We start from the raw sequence: 16,752 nt of genomic DNA, 5'->3' as shown, positions 1-16,752 counted from the left end.
AAGTATCCGGTGTTGGCTTTAAAGCCGACCGCAGAAAAATGTACACGGGTGAAAGAAGTCTCTCTCCTTCCCCAGGACAATAACGCGGCACCATCAAAAGAGCGCACTGTCTCCCGCGTCTCGTTTTGAATTTGTGCGTAAGCGACTCTTTAGCGTCTACCTGGAAAACGTGGACGCGCCCGGAAGTGCGTGGCGGAAGAAGAAACGAGGAAGTGCCGCACGATGAGCACAGAGGCAGGCGGTCGCCACACGCTTCAACCCATTATCATCACCACTGACGCCAGAGGAATGGCAGCAAACTTACGCGTGCGGGACAGGCTGACGAAGGATAAGGCCAACAAGTTGAACATAACCGTCGCAATCTTGAAAAAGTACGCAGACCCAAGACGACGCTGGGCGGAAGCCAAACAACTCAAGCGTTCGCAAACATTTCAGGCTTTCGCCCATATAGCACGTAAGGGATCGTACGTGTCTCACGGAATTTTTTACCCAACTTCACCGAGCGATGTCCGGAGGGAGCGCGTCCGCGCTGCAACCGATTGCGCGATGCCTGTTGGAAGGCGGCATCACGATGGGCGGTGCACCGAATTGCCGGCTGTGAGGTCCCCGTTCGCCGATCGCTCTCGGCGTGCCGTCGTGGCTGCCGCGTGGCGGAATGAAAGACCGGCTCCGGCAAACACAATACAGACGGAGGCCGTTTAGCAAGCCGATCGATTAAATCGGCGGCGATCGGCCCGCGCCCCCCAATGGTTGGGTCGATTTTCGCCGATCCAGCGCCTGTTGTCGAGTGTGGCCGCTCCCCTCCTCCTTGGTTCCGTCTGTCTTCCCCTTCCGTGCGTGCTCCTTCGTGGCTCTCCCGATTGTTCTTTATTGCCGCCGTGATTGGGGTTCGCGACTAGTGGAAACCGGCGATGTAGTATCAACTGTGGGTGTGTGAAGTGTAGCTGAACTCCGTGCCTTTTTCCTTCCGGATGGGCCGAAGCTTAGATTGGTAGGAGAATGTCGTATGAAGTCACCCGACTGCGGCAGAAATGCTTTGGTTTATCGTTTTCGATGCTGGATGCGATAGTGTCAGTGCAGTCGCTTTCCCCGCATCTACCTTCTGATCCTCCTTATCATCATCGTCGTCGTCGCCGCCGCCGTCTTCTTTCTGTGGCGGTCCACTTCAGGGCGAAGGCCTCGCCCATTTATTTTTAGCTGTACCCTCCTCCACGTCATCTGGATGTATTTTTGTTTCCACTGTCGTTCTCATCTCATCCTCCTCCTCATCGAGTCTTTTCATCCGTAGCCATTCGCTTATCTCGTTTGTCCACTTGTTTTCAGCTCTCTACATCATATGAGTCATCCCATCTCTCTCTCTCTCTCTCTCTCTCTCTCTCTCTCTCTCTCTCTCTCTCTCTCTCTCCTCTCTCTCTCTCTCTCCTCTCTCCTCTCTCTCCTCTCTCTCTCTCTCTCTCTCTCTCCTCTCTCTCTCTCTCTCTCCTCTCTCTCTCTCTCTCTCTCTCTCTCTCTCTCTCCGCCGCCATCAAAGCACAGACATCACGCAGCGCTCTCTTTGCAAGCCCAGCGTACTCGAAAAGGCAGAGATGGATGGAGAGAATAGCCGTACAAGAGACAAGCCAGTCTTGGCGTGTTCCTCGCACTTGAGACGAGAGCTGTTTTAGCGCGCTCCATCTCTCGGAGAAGTCGGAGGGGAGGGCCACCGCAGCTGAGGTCTCTCTTCCCTTTGACGCCCAAGAGCTGTGAGCGGCGCGTGAGCGCGGCGCGGGGCACCGAACGAGGCACGAAGGAGACATCCGCCGGCATTGCGCGCGATCCGCAGCTCCTTGCGCAAGCGACGGTCCTCTTTCCTAGGACAGCCCCGGACCAATTTGGTTAATGAGTTTAGCCGCTGTCAACTCCCTCCCGCTCTCCATTTTCCCCTCCTAGTCCTAGCTCTCTGTCCTGACCGTTTCTGGTGCTTTCATCTGGGAAAAAGCGCCAGCCGGCCTGTTGCTTTCGAAGGAGCCGTACGCTTAAATTCACTTGTTTAATCTGTCTGTCAATCTCGTTAATTCTACCGAGCGAGTTCTTGTCGTTGGAGAGGCATTTATGTCTTTCTTCCTCTGACCTAGTTTTCTCTCGCTAGCTTTCACGCTATCTTAATGTTTTTGTTGTTGTTACTTTGTTGATTTCGCAGCGTAAGCCGCTGAGGGACTCTGCAGAGTCCCTCACACAAGAGTGCAAAGTGAGACATGAAAGGCGATGAGCTCTTTTGATTGTCACGAGCGTGTTGACGTCAAAGCCGAATGGGAATTTCTACGAAATGAGAACAAATATAAGGCCGCCGGCCTTCACTGCAGCTTTTCGTCCATGACAGTGGCTTTCGCCATTAAAAAAATGGAACCGTAACAGTCACTCTCGTCGTCGGAGAGTGACGATTATTAGGTTGCGCAATAATGAAAGTTTTCCAGTTGTGTTAAGAAAGGACAAAAATCGGAGCACGCAGCTGCCAGATCCTAAAGTGAACGAAATACTGCGATCAACAGGGCACGGTGAATATTAACACAGCATACCTGGCGAAGAAGACGTCATGCTTCTGTACTGACAGAGCCAGGTCTTTTATTGATAGAAAGTGATTGCCTACTAAAGACGCGTGGCTGGAAATGTACGAAAACTGCAATTGGCAACGAAAATGAAACAAAAACGCTGGGAGCTAATGGAATGAAATTCTTACTATTACAGACGTTGTTGCAATGCGTAGTTTTTTGTGGCGTAGCTGGTAGGCGCGAGAATTCTTGTACCGGGTAGATGTTGTCGGGCTGATACATGTTCTCCAAGTCGTACACTTTATTTTTAGTCATTGCAGGGAGTGACGAACGTACGCGCAACGTTCACAATTTTCGCCGCCGTCGTTACCCACAAGGCAGCCAGAAACTGTTTCTACGGTGTCGATTTTCGCAGTACTGACCTGTGTGTTGGTCATAGGCGAAAGCAAAAATTTGGCAATCCGGCCACCCTGTCTGGTCTATAGGGCGTCTATAGACTCCCTATAGACAAGACAGGTCGTCTAATCAGATAGGGGGAGTTCTGGCTGGTTTTACTTGTATGTTCAGTTGAGCAGTCAGTGACGCTTCACGACAGCGACTTAAAGACCTCACCTAGGTGTAATACGCGGTTAAGTCTTCGAGCGTGGAAAACGTCACGCAGGTCACTAAATAATGGAAGAGAACAAGAGAAAATATGGGGTGATTTCTTGAAAGCAGAAAGAGAAAGTTAAATCAAACGATAAGTAACGCAGAAACGAAGAAGAGATAAGGATGGAAACGGAGAAAGGGATGGTAAAAGAGAAAGCAGAGAAAAGAAAGAAAGAAAGAAAGAAAGAAAGAAAGAAAGAAAGAAAGAAAGAATTCTACGCGGAAGAAAGAAAGAAAAAAAGAAAAAGATTGAAGAAAAAGTAAGGAAAGAATGAAAGAGGAAAGTAAGTTGCGGAGAAAGAAAGAAAGAAAGAACGAAAGAGTTGAAGAGAAGAAGAAGAAAGAAAATGACACAATCTCGCTTCAGTCTCGCTACACTGGCTAGCTATCTGTAGCAAGCTTCAGTCTCTCCCCCTCTCTTGCAACTTCCGACGCCAATAAAACGCCATTTGCGGTTCCGTATTGCTCTGGTCAGTAATCCATACAGCTCGATTTCGAATACTTATGAGGTACAACGTCAGTTTGTATGCTTGTCGCCCGGAAGCACTGTCGACATTAGCGGCCTGCTCGTTGCGAGTCGGCGTCGCGCGAAATTCGATTGTCTAAATGCATGCACGTACACGACAGCAGCAATGTAAACTTGGATCGAGCCATAACCTGCACGCGTAAAGCATGATTTACAAGCCAGATTGCCGCCACGGTGTAAACGTATAAGTCGCAGTCATTTACATTGCACCAGCGGTATTAAACAAAATGTGTTTTGCTGGCAGATTTTTCCATGCTTTACTGTATGGGTATATCTCAGATCGGTGCGTATGACTTTATTGCGGGGGCTGTTCGGGGCTCGCTGCAAACGGTCGAAGTTTTGTGTTGTCTGCAATGTACAAGCATCGACAACGCATCCATGAAACGTGATCGCTCGTTGTTCGCCTGCTAGTACACGTCCGCTGAACCACATTCTCGCTTCATCGTGTGCTAGAACGATACGAGAAAATACACGGCTCTGTATGGGCCCCACCAAGCAGAGCCCGCTGTGTAATTGACATGTGGTCGGCTGTGAAGCAAATTTTAGTTGTCGCTATCGAATCTGTACGCGGTGCAATACACACTGATCGGCGCCCAGCTTTCTGTATCAACGCGCAAAACACAAAATGTGTGTGTTTCGGAAACCCTCTAAAAAAATTGACTGCACGCCGATTCTACTGAACAACTGAAGGTTTCTTTTCGACAAGTGTAAAATATCTCTGGATATATTTTGATAGTGGCATGGCCTGGAACACCCATTTGACTTGCGTTTGTAACAAGCTTCAGGGAGTATCTTTTGTTTTATATAATATACAGGTGCCGTCAGAAGTATTTGGAACACGGGAGCTCCGGCCGAACCGAGTCGGAACGCCGTGTAGCTGCATGCGGTAGCCGAAAGGGCCAGACCACGCATGCGCGCATACCGATGGCGATAGCCCATGTCTCAGCGATGGCGCTGATAGCAGACGCACATCTGGCAACGTCTCTCGCACGATTGCTAGGTGCCGGCGAAGTGGCGGGATCACAAGAATCTCAATTAACATTTTTTTTCTTATCAGAATTAGCACTGGGACTGCCAGCCAAGACCTCCACAGAGAAACTTTTTCAGTTAGGAATTCACAACACATGGCAAGAACTCACCGAGGCGCATAAAGCCAGCCAAATGGAGCGACTCAAGCTTACCCCGACCGGCCGAGCTACCTTGTACCGCCTCGGTTACGAGACAAGCGTGGGACCTCAAAACCAAAAACGACGCATCCCCCATGCATTGAGGGAATACATCATGGTTGAAAACATCCCACGCAACATGCACCCGGTTCACCACAAGGGGCGAAGGGAAGCCAGGGTTAAGGCCTTGCGAAAAGCCTACAGCAAGGACAGCTCAACAAGATACGTCGACGCTGCGAGGTACTCGGCACGAACCAAGTGGGCGTACGCGGTTAGTGTGACAAGCAGTAAAGGAGATGAGTTGTGCTCAGCAACGGTCAATACAGATGACACCGACTCTGCGGAGGAGACAGCTGTCGTGCTTGCCACCACCACAGTACCAGATACCCAAGGCCGGGTGACCGTCATCACCGACTCGCAAGCGGCCTGCCGTAATTTTCAAAAGGGCCGTATCTCAGCGATGGCACTTGATCTACTACATAAGGCTTCAAAAGCACGGAAAACCCCACTGGACATTTATGTCATTTGGACACCAGGACACGAGTCCTTAGAGGGTAATGAAGCGGCAGATACCGCAGCCCGAGGCCACTCACACCGGGCTTCAACCCTCATAGGCACTCACCACTCTGCCGACAACCACCCGTCCATCCCCAAGCGCAGCAGAGACATATTAGAGCACTACAGGTTATCAAGAAGACGATACCCGCCACCCCACCCGAAGCTAAACAAAGAAGAAGCCACACAATTCCGGAGACTGCAGACAAATTCATTTCCGCACGCCACACAGCTGTCCAAAATACACCCCACGCTCTTCAGCTACGACTGCAACTTCTGCTCTGGGACACCCAACACCCTGTACCACATGGTGTGGGAGTGTAAAGGCGTCACCGAACTACCTGAAGTCATCGCACCGACACAGGAGCAGTGGGAGGTCCTGCTGAGTAGCGATGTCCTGGAAAACCAGCGTGGCCTGGTGACCACAACCATCCCGCGCTCCTTTCTTCCCGTTCAATGGGAGCAATAAACGTTTTTTCCTCCTCCTCCTCCTCTGCTATCGGCGTATGCGGCAAACGGTGCATCGATCGTAGCCGAGTTGGGAGGTGTAGTGGTATTCACTGAAAAGTTTAGCGGGCGATTTCTTTGCTTGGCAACACTGAAAACCACCATGGCTGTGCCCGCTGTGCATGCGCATGGCAGTATTCGCACTGCATACGCATTTAGCCGGCATCTCAGAGGAAAAAAAAAAAGAAACACCGGCGTGCGTCATGTGCCCCGTTTCAACACGATTATCTGCCTTGGTGTCAAAAGATCTATTAATAATCGCACTACATTATGTGTTGGCGATTTTCTTACCCTCAAGAGCTTCGCATTACCAGAGAATGAAACCGCGGCTGCGGATGAAAGCGACACAGTGCGCGATAGGCCGACGCTGCAGTTGCCTGCGAGCACGGATGTCGACGCAATTGCCCTCTAATGCTTTGTTGAGTACGGAAACCAGAATGGTTTTGAAGAAACGTTTAACGCGTATACGCCGATTAAGATGCAATGGTAGCGTATAGCGGCTAATGCATGCGAGGCTGTTTTCAGCTCTAGAGCCCTGCCGGGTTCACAACCGCCAGTCGGCACAAGCGCTGGCGAATCCAAGCGCCCTTTGAACAAATCACTTGAATTTGGCTTCCGCACGGCAAAATGAACAGGTGACTGACCTTGAAGGGGCGGTCGGCTTCACATGGCATACACGCGCGACTTGGCCAATCACGACGCAGTAGCACGCGTATGTAGGCTCCGAAGTTTTTACCGCTCGAACTAGTCGTGCGACGATTTCAACCGTCTCTGGCAATAGGTAAATGGCCAGTTGCAGCACGAAACAGTATTGGGCGTCGAAGTATTACATTGCGTTCGGTGGGACACAGTTTGGAACATTAAACAGCTATCGCTGCTGTCGTGTAATGTGCTCCATTGGGCTCCAGCGTAGACAAGTAGCGACATCTCGTGAAGCCCGACGTAACTAGTGACACGGGATAAGGTGGCGTCGCCTTAGCAACACAGATGCTTGGCGGCACACACAGACGGTTCCCCGTATACGTGCCCGTAGTAGAATGTGCGTGCCACGCCAACGAATTCTATCGCCGTCGGCATGCGCATGCGTGTTCGGTCCCTTTCTGATAAAAGGGATACGGTGCGCTCCATACGGTTCGGCCGCAACTCACGCGTTCCAATTACTTGCGGTGGAACCTGTACGTTCTCTTATTCCGGTCCCAACGCGCAAAGCTATTGTGCACTCACTTGCGTACAGCATTCTGCACCGACTGCGCCTGAATGTGGCGTTTACTCGGAGTTTTAAGTTTAAGATTGGTTGGGAAGATTCCCCCCTGTGCCGGACTTGCGGTGTGCGCGAGACTGTAAATCACTTGCTCTGCGTCTGCCCCCGATACGCTGTTGCGCGAAAAACTGCAGCGAGCTCCCTCTCTCGTGTACGTCATGGAGGCAGCCTCGAACTTTTTCATTTTCTTGGGCCTTGGGCCAATAGTGCTGACAGTACCTTAGGTACAAAAGTATTGCTCCAGTTCCTACGAGAGACTGAACTGGACAAATCTCTCTAGATCAGAGACAGAGCAAGTGTGTCACGATATCTTCTCTTTCGCACTGTGGCGTTCATCTATTTATTTTTCTTGGGTTGGTGTTGTTACTTTTTTTCCCGTCGTTTACTTTTCATTTTGTTTGAGCGTTTCCATTAACGATTTTCTTTTCAATTGTATTTTTTTGTCCGGACTCTGTTAGCAGCAATCTCTTGTTTTTCTTGTCCTTTTTTTTTCATTTTTTTTAACGCTTCATGTTTGTCTTCTTCCTACTGTAACCCTGATGTCTGATATGCACCACTCATCAACGTAGTCACCCCCCATCTGGTGTAGCAAGCCTTGTCCCTAGCAGGGCTGACCTCACCAGTTCACATTAAAGAGCATTCTCTCTCTCTCTCTCTGAGATATATCTTTGTTCTGCCATTGCTCTTTCATTCCATGCTAAAAAGCACTGATCCTGTCAACGTGGATTTGTTTGCTTATTTCACCTTGCCTATACATTTGATGCTCACTTTTTTTCAGGCGGTTGTGTGTTAAAAAAATCTTGTGAAGCAGCTGTTTTTCTTTTTCCATTTTGTCCCCTCAAGTACACATTCCCAGATACAATCCCCGATTCGTTGTGCCGCGTTGCGACTCACGCTTTATTGGTTTGTTATGCTTCATTACGTTCCATTTTTTTTACTCGTTATCAGTCGATCTATTTGCTGTTTCTTTGCTACGTGGCCTCAGGACTTACCTGCGTAAAAAGATTCTATTTTGTCTACCTCCCACTTATAGCATTTATTACCATTGCTGTGTACCCGGTACGGCCCCACAAGGCTTGGGGTGACCCGATGTTGACTTGTATTTCTCGAGATAAAATAAAGCTATCTGGTTACTAAATAAATACTCGTTACTAAATAATAAAGCTCGTTACTAAATAATGAAGCTATAAAACAGATCTCGTTGTAACGAGAGTCGTCAGAAGTGCACGTCCGGTAAATCGTCTGAAATTTTAGGGCAATAATTTTTAATTTATTTTAAATTTGAAATACGAAAAACAGTGTAAAATGCGATGAAAATTCAGGGCCCTCGGGAATGTAACCAGAACTAGGTGCCGTTGCAGCGGCCTCACTCGCTATAAATGTGAATACCAAAGCTAGCTGTAATTCTGGTCCAGTTCACTGTAAATGTACAATTAAACGTAAAAAAAAACATCAAAACAGTGAATATTCGTGTGCATCATTATACAGCTTCAATCAGCCTTATATTTAAATTTGCCTTTATTAGAGTGCTTGAAGGCCAAATCAGTAATGTTAAAATATCGAAAGAAATTACCGAATAATGAATGAAAAAGTGCAGTTTTTACGTACGGAATTCAAACTGGGAAAAATCGGTACATTTTCTTGATAAAGGCTGCAGAGTACCTATTAGCGGCATTATCCGGTAGGCGATTCCGTAGAGGATACGGGAGTACCTCAGGGCTAATGAATGGAAATCGCTTGGCTGGCGGCAAAGGCGCTTAAAAATTTCAGAGACTTCTTCAAGCAGCGCTGGTCGTTCCTAATGGTCTCGTTTCTCGGGATGCGTTCATTTGTCGACGCGAAAAGGCTAGCCAGCCTAATCCGCCCCTCAGCATTACTCATACTGCTTTTGTTTTTGTCGTTTTGAATTGAGCATAAATTATACGAGCCTCTTCACTTCAAGTGCAGTCTACCTGTTTAACTATTCACGATTTTTCTCCTGAAAAGAGTAAAATGATTTTTTGTCTACCGGACAGGAACTGTTGTAAATTTTTGTAGATTTGTGTGATTATTATAATCTTAGCGAAGCTCCTTAACTAAGCCTCTCCCCCCCCCCCCCCCCCCTTCCCAGATCGTATCGTGTACGGGAGTTAATTAACTACTCTGTAGTTCTCTTCTTCTTCTTTCCTTAGGACCTCTAACGCAAGCTCGGATAACTATGGCAGAAATAATGATTCATTGCCTAGTCCTTTCTGTTCTGTCTCAAGCTGATTAATCTACTGGAAAGTAGGATTTGGAGGTCTCAAGTTCTGCGTTATAGATCCTCGCCACTATGGCACACGGCTGCTGTAGTGCCTACCGTCTCGGCGTTACTACCTAGCACCGTATACTGACGACGCTGTATCGAGTACGGTCAAGTACAGAATGAACTAATTTTCATTGCATTATAGAATGACACCCACAGATATGCTTACGTACTGCTTTATAACACTCAACTAGTAGACATTTTTCGGCGAAATTCTTCGGAAAGCTGCATATAGCTTTTGTTTGTAGCCGGGCGAGTGAATTTTTGCGGGTGATTATCTTTCTATCGCCAGTTATAACAGTCTGGAGTTTACGATAGGAATAGCGTGAATCTTCAACTAAGCTATTTTTGATTCGACATCGCCAAAGTGCAGCCGGTGACCGGAGCTTTATTACCTGAAAAAAAAAAAAAAATGTCTGCTAAACCAAACTTCGAGCTGTTTCGTTAGTTATGTTCCTGCGCACGTCAACCTTGCGCTTAGAGAAATCTGTGCAGGTAGACAAAAGACCAGGAAACAAGTAACACAAATTCATATCGGGAAGGCAGCGACGAACACGCCTTTTGGGAAACGTAAACACTCTTTTGCAATTCAGCTTTGAGCGCTTTGTGCGCTAGCAGAGGTCCGGAAAAAACGGCACTACGCCGTTCGCCGTATAAGGGCCGCCGATGAAAGCGTTCCATCATCCCATTAGCGCGCTATTCAAATTCAAAGATCCTAAATTGCTCGGTTTTTCGCCCCGTATTTCCGGGCTGAGACAGGATTATGTTAAACTTTCTGCGGTTTGTCCGAGGGCTGACCGACGGGCCAAGATTGCTGTTCCCCCGCCGTCATAAAAACGACGGGGGCTGAATGGACGCTCCTTATTCGCCACTCTGATGCATATGTATGGGCGGAAGCGGCCTCCGAGGCTTTATTTACGGGCCAGCGTCGCGTCCGCAACCAAAATTGATTCGTTCCGCAGGTCATCGCGTTCCGTGCTCATGCATATGGAAATTAGCGGACCCTTTCGTAGCTGCCGCGAATGGCGGTTTGTGGCTGCGTCGCCCTCATGTTGACCACGCGTTTACGACACTGGGTTTGCTTCACGGCGTTTGCTTCATAGTGCGCCTACAATGGCAGGCTTTTTGTACCGCATCTCGCGGCCGGGCTGAGATGAATTATGAGCTGAAGTCTCTATCAGCGTTTTCATCGTCATTCGCGGGTTCGTAATCGGCAGCCAGCTTGATAGCGCGTGCTTTGCGCGCAACTTAGAAGATTGTTTCTGTATCGTCACCGAAGTTCGCAAAACAAATTACAAAATAAAAACGTGTGGAGGACAGGGCGGGTCGTTGCTGGCCCTTCGTGTTCGCGAGGTTAAGCATTTTCTGGCTCTGACCTGTACCCGGCGCCCTCTATACTACGCGGCGATTCCAAGCCTATAGTTGGTTTCCCAGATGTGAGTTTGACGTTATCTTAGGCAGGTTATAATTTTCAAGGGGTTTCTTTTATCGCCGTTTTTTTTTTACCCTTAATGTCCCGTACGACGGCGCCGTAGCTCAGCGCTGCATGCAGCCACAGCTAGAGTGCCGTCTAACGGCATTCGTATTTCTGAAGCTGGTGCGGTGTTAACTGTCAGACTTAATGGCGTAGCGGTTACGCCGCAGCTTTCTGGCCCAAATGGCTGAGGTTGGAGTCCGCCTTTTGCGCGGTTTTTCTTTCTTTTGGGCTTGGTTCTTACGATAATAATTTCTTGATTTATGCTGCTATTTAGTTCTTAAGCGCTTGAAATGGTCTGTTCTATTGGTTAGATAAGGTTACATTATATTAGGTTAGGTCGAGTTCCGTTGGGTAAGGTTACGTTAACTATAGGTCAGTTACGTTAAGTTAGGTGACGTTAGGGAAAGCCTAGTTAAAGCGAAGCTGTCTATTCCTTACTGATGACGTCGTGCGTCGCGCGAAATGGACTGCAGGAATGCCAACTTTACCGAATGGGTTTCACAGGACGATGATGATGATGATGATGATAGGTGAAGTTGCATCAAGTGTCTCAAGAAAAAAAAAAACGATCCTCGTGGTCGGAATTTAACCTGTGTCCCTCGCGTTACGAAGCCGACGCAATTTGGATTTCGGACTTTGATTCAGCTTGCATGGGAGGAGGAAGCTTCGCGTTTTAGATGCGGAGCATCTCATGGTCGGGGCTATGTCCCTCCCTCCGCCGTGCGGCGTCCACAGCCCCACTGCGCATGCTCGGCTTGCTGAACGCCCGGTGGTGTCTTACCCTTTAAAGGGACACTGAAGTGATATGTAAACATTGCGGGATTACTAGCGCAAATTGTAGTCCGGAGTCCCCAGGCCATGTTTCGACCACTCTAGGCGCGTTTACGCGATTTTATTTAGTAGAAAAACTAATTCGAAAATGCTGTCCTCCTCTCTTTACGCTCGCCCATTTTCTGCGGCGTTTTCGTGTGACGTCAGGAGGGGATGAGCTGGCAATTGGCTGGCTGCGCTACTGCACGGCTCCCCGGCCTTCAGACAGAGTCAGCCGGCCCAGCGTTTCGTCTGCCGGCCGCCGGCGGGTCGTCGTAATCAAGGAGGTTAAAAAAAATTGCTTGGTCGCAATTCGTTCGCTTAGTTGAAACGAAGCCAGGACACGTTTGTGAATGGACGAATGTGCCTTTCTTTACTTGGTTTGTTTGTACACTGTATCTAGCTCCAAGTCAAGGTCGCTTCATACAAGCGCTGCACAAGCGCACATGCGACGCTTCGCTGACTGGTACGCCAGTAGGAAAATATAAGGCCTCTTGAAGGCGGGAGAAGAGTCAGCGAAGTCAATATAGGTACTAAGGAAATAAAATCAACTGATATTTTTACCGTACAGCGTAAAACTAGGGCGCGGGAAGCACTTTTTTGCGCTGGGCGAACAATCACAGCGGTCAGCAGCACGACAACGCATCTGCGAACGCTTTTCCGTCTACGAAATGCAATTGCTAGACGTGAGCTACTGTGGAAACTCGGGCGACGCTTACTGCACGATCGCAGTACAACAAATAGTCACCTAAGCTGCTTGAAATGCCAAAACTAAATAAAAGTGTAAACCGGTTGTACAATATATACCCTATATTAGCAAGACCTTCGCATCCCGCTCCGTGGCTCAGTTGTCTGGGGCGCTAGGTATGTCGCCGCAAGTGTATTGCAAGTCACGAGTTCGAATTTCCGCGGGTACGTGCTTTTTTTTTTGTAAGTTAACTTTTTTGTTTTCCGACGATGTTTTCTATATTGAGTTCACCTTTTTTTGGGCCGCAACGTTCATGGCTACACGAACTAGTTCACAAAACGCGCGCAGGCTGGCACTGGCGCGCTAGCGAGTTCTCGTTGGCGTGCTGTTGCCATAAGCACCGACTGCTTGCAGGCAGTGGACACAGGCCAGAATGAACAGGCCCTTGGCCTGGTGCGAACACGCTTTTTACGATACAGGCATGAGGGAGGCAAGCTCCAAATATGGGGGAAAAGCGCATGACATTTGGGCGTCTGCGGGTACGCGGAGGGCGTTCATGCACTGCGTAGGTCTCGGCTAGTGAATGCTACGACTACAAGCCGTCCTGGGAGGCTTATCTTGTGCTTTTAACAGCCGACAACATGGCAGAAGCGCGGTAAGATGATTACTGAGATATTGAGAATGCCCATCCAACAACGCCATTGGTTATGTTTTACAGAACCGAAACCGAAACTTGTTTGATTGCTAACCTTGGGCATCGTCCAATCACGGCGCCCCTCCTCCCAACGTCACAGCCTTAGTTGGTGAGGCCGCCGCAAACCGCGCATGGTAGTTTTTCTTCTTTCGCGCTTTGTAAAATAATTACCGATTCGTCAACCGGATAAACGATGAAAAGTGTGCTAATTTGAGCCAGTCTACGCAGTGCAAGCAAAAACGGGACCGTGACAAATTCACTTCAGTGTCCCTTTACTGGCACCTGGAGCAACAGTGTTGCCGGTGTCTTCCATGGGCCGGCACGAGACGAGCACGCTTCACGCGCTTTCGACGTTTCATCGTCGTCGGCGGCGGCGTGCGTCGGCGAGTCTCGGCGGGCCATGATTACAAGCAGCCCACAACCATCCGGGGAACGTGCATCGACCTCATCTTGAGCAACTTTAGGGTTCATCCACTACAACAGCCCTTGACTTTACATTTAACAGACCATAAGGCGGTCATAAAGCGGAACGTAACAACCCCCCCTCACCCCCCCCCCCCCCCCTAACCCCCTTCAATAAAATTACACCATCTTCCCTTAGGGGAACCCTGAGTATGCGAAGCAGCCATGGGGTCAACGCAATTTCCCATTTCGTAGTTCTGGTAAGTGAAAAGTTTGGTAGTTACCATGGAAACCAAACGGTAAATATAACGGTAGCTACGTATCTCAACCTAACGGAAACGACGAACTGAAAACTAATGGGCACTTGAGTCGACCCCATGGCTGTTTCGAATACTACTCAGGGTTCCCCTACGGGAAGATGGTGTAATCTTTTAGCGTTTGGTTTTCTCAACCAAACCTAAAGCTAAACCTATTAGTCAACCTAAATAGGTTTGGGGGGCGAAGAAGGGCCAGAAGTGGAGTTACGCAAGATAACGTGACCAACCGTCAATTCAGCGGCCTGCTTATAGTTATAGTGGCGTCGGTCGGAATTGTAGACACGGCGTTTTTTTTTTTTTTTTCTTCTTCTTTTGCGAGAAGTAGAGCAGGCTGTCGACGAAACCAGAGGGTAAAAACAAATAGCGCAGGGCATCGAAGGTAACTTTCAGGTTTGACACCTCGGCCGTTTTCGGAGCGTCCAGTAGCTTCCTCTCCGGCAGGAAGAGCGCAAGCGGATGGTCGGAAGAAGAGAGGCGGAAGCGTCCCTCGGTGGCCGTCTTAAGGCTTGCCCGAGAAACGTGCTTCCCACCAAACTAACGGCGTTGTACGCCCCGAGAACCCGGGCGTGAAGGAACGAGAAAGAACGAGAAGGAAAGGCGGTGGGCCCCGGCCAGAGCGTCTGTGCTTGGAAAGGATATCGCCTTGAATGGGTGGCGTCGACCTGTATACATAGGCGCGTCGCGTTTCTTTTCATTGTGGTCCGCCGATACCAGGCCATTTTTTTTGCCTCCTTTCCTTCCTGTGCCTTTTGTCCCCTATTCAGATGTGAGCGGCGTGGAGAAATATCTAGCCGACGGGGAAGCGAGAAAAAATAGTGGAGGCAACAAACGCTCTTTCTTTCTTTGAAACGCGCTGGCCCTTGGGTCTTCGATTTGTCTCGAGGAACAATTCAATTACCGCAGGCGGTTTCTTTGGTTCCTGTGTCTTCCCCTTTTGTGCGCATTTGTGGTTGCGTTTGCCGACGTTTATTTCGCTCTTCCTCAGGGATGCATTCTGTGCCCCCCTTTGTTCACTTTTCCGGGCCTCAGTTACGCGTCCCGTCGGGGGACTCGGTTTGGTCGCTTGTTCTGAATGCATTTCTAATTCTGCGTGTGTGTGTTCGTGTGTCTCTTTCTTCCTTTTTATTCCGTAATCTCGTCGTCGCCTCCTCTGTGTTTAGTTTTCAGGCACATTTTCCCCCACACAGAACGTGTAGGAGGGAAAGGTGTTTCGGGACCATCCTTTACCCCTTCTCTGCGTTTGCTTTTCCACACACCCAGTTCGCTGCTGCCCGTTTCGCACCCTTAGGGTTTCTTTTTTTTCTACTTGAGGTCGGCCTTTTTGCGCCCCCTCAAGGAAGCCTGTGTTGATCCCGCTAACGTGTCTCCTCTTGTGTTCGACATGTGCGTCGTACGTCTTTGCTGCCTCCAACGGAAAACGAGCATCTATCGAGATTGCTCTCGGTTTGTTCTCTTTGTTCCATTTCTTTCCCCCACTTTTTTTTTTCGAACAAGTAGAGGCCACGGGGGTGCAAGCTAACTCAGGAGTGGTGCTGTGCTTTCCTGCTGACGCGAGCGTCTTGTGCCCCCCACAGCTATGTCACTGCCAAGGTGAGCGGAGTTCTTTAGGCTTAGCCACTCCCCCTCCGCGAACCATGCAAGTCCCGTGTGCCTTTGCGGGCTGGGTGTACCCAAAGGTTCTGCACTGCTACCGTGGTGTTTGGAACGTATTTAGACAGGCCGTAAGAGTGAGCAAGAGCGAAAACAGCTTTACCATATTAAAAGATAGTCGTGCTAAATTACTTTAACAAGGCAGTCGTTGATTTCGGCGTTCCAGAAATGATGGTCATGTGCGCTTTCCCTTTACTTTGTTAATTTAGTGACTGTACGCGAAACATATCTTGACCAACCTCGACTGGGTTCTAGTATCGATATTTTCGCGTCGCTTTTCGTGAAGCAGTTTTCAATTTCCTGGGGCGTATGCGGTTGCAAAGAAGGATTTCGGCCTTAACAAAGACCACGGACACCAATCATGTGTCGGCAAAGGCTTTCCTAACTACTAACGCGGGTTGCGAGGCTCACACATATCAACATTCTTTTTTTGGTGAATAGTAATCCTAACCGAAGAATCAGAGTTATTTTGGTTAAAAATATACGCTAGATTGGTTTTTCCGTAAACAAAAAGGAAAACGGATTAAATGCACAGTCCAAAATAGGCAGGTAAAACCAATAATAAATCAGGTAAAGAGGGAAAATTAGCGTCATTTGACGTAGTGAATTCAAAACTTGCTCGAAGGAGGGCACTAAGCCCTGGTTATGCTTGCTTATTCTAGGTTTAACAGTCTTTATTTGGGTTAAAGGTAATTATGCATTTACCAGTAAGCGAAGACATTCACACAGTTCACGAATTGAGAGCCGCTGCACCGTCGAATGAGGTCGTAGTGCGAGAGGAGCTGTAGACGCGTCCGCGGGTGTTACCAAATGAGCGTGGTTGAGCAACGGCGTGGCAAGGCGAGGCGTGGCTCTGGGTAGGTTTAGCAATGCCAACCAAGTCATCGGCGCGCTTATCCGCTTCGCGCTTTTCTACAACGGCGGGATTTTTCAACTCACCTTGCTTTTGCCGCCGCTTCCGCAGCTTCTCCGGCATCAGTGCTGCCAACCTGCGAAACCACTTTTCCCCTAGCTGGAACGAAGAAATTCCCTAGATTTCCCTAAATTTTTGCTGAATGCGGTATTAGATGTTTTTTTCTCAGATAATGTGCTTAGCGGAACCACATGAAGAGATTTTTGCGAGCGACGCGACGAACGATGCTATGGGGATCAGCAATCGCTCGTCCCAGTCGCTTGCTGAGGCAGCCACAGGAGAGCGGTCGCGCGAGCGACGGTGAAACGCGATCTGCAATACAATTA

The 16,752-nt window shown here is 48.9% G+C and overlaps 1 protein-coding gene across 1 annotated transcript in view; it reads right to left on the bottom strand.

Annotated features, from left to right (window-relative positions):
* The window catches only part of Ptp69d (Protein tyrosine phosphatase 69D), a 240,169-nt gene extending 223,680 nt beyond the window's left edge, over positions 1–16,489 (bottom strand). The window contains exon 1 of the mRNA XM_077692251.1: positions 16,453–16,489. Within this exon, the coding sequence (XP_077548377.1) occupies positions 16,453–16,489 (37 nt within the window). The remainder of the gene's footprint in view (positions 1–16,452) is intronic.
* Positions 16,490–16,752: the final 263 nt, after the last annotated feature.

Source organism: Haemaphysalis longicornis, unplaced genomic scaffold (genome assembly GCF_048455015.1).
Source record: "Haemaphysalis longicornis isolate Haplotype H1 unplaced genomic scaffold, Haemaphysalis longicornis Haplotype H1 scaffold_12, whole genome shotgun sequence".
NCBI classification, from domain to species: domain Eukaryota; kingdom Metazoa; phylum Arthropoda; class Arachnida; order Ixodida; family Ixodidae; genus Haemaphysalis; species Haemaphysalis longicornis.
This window is presented reverse-complemented; position numbering and strand designations above follow the sequence as displayed.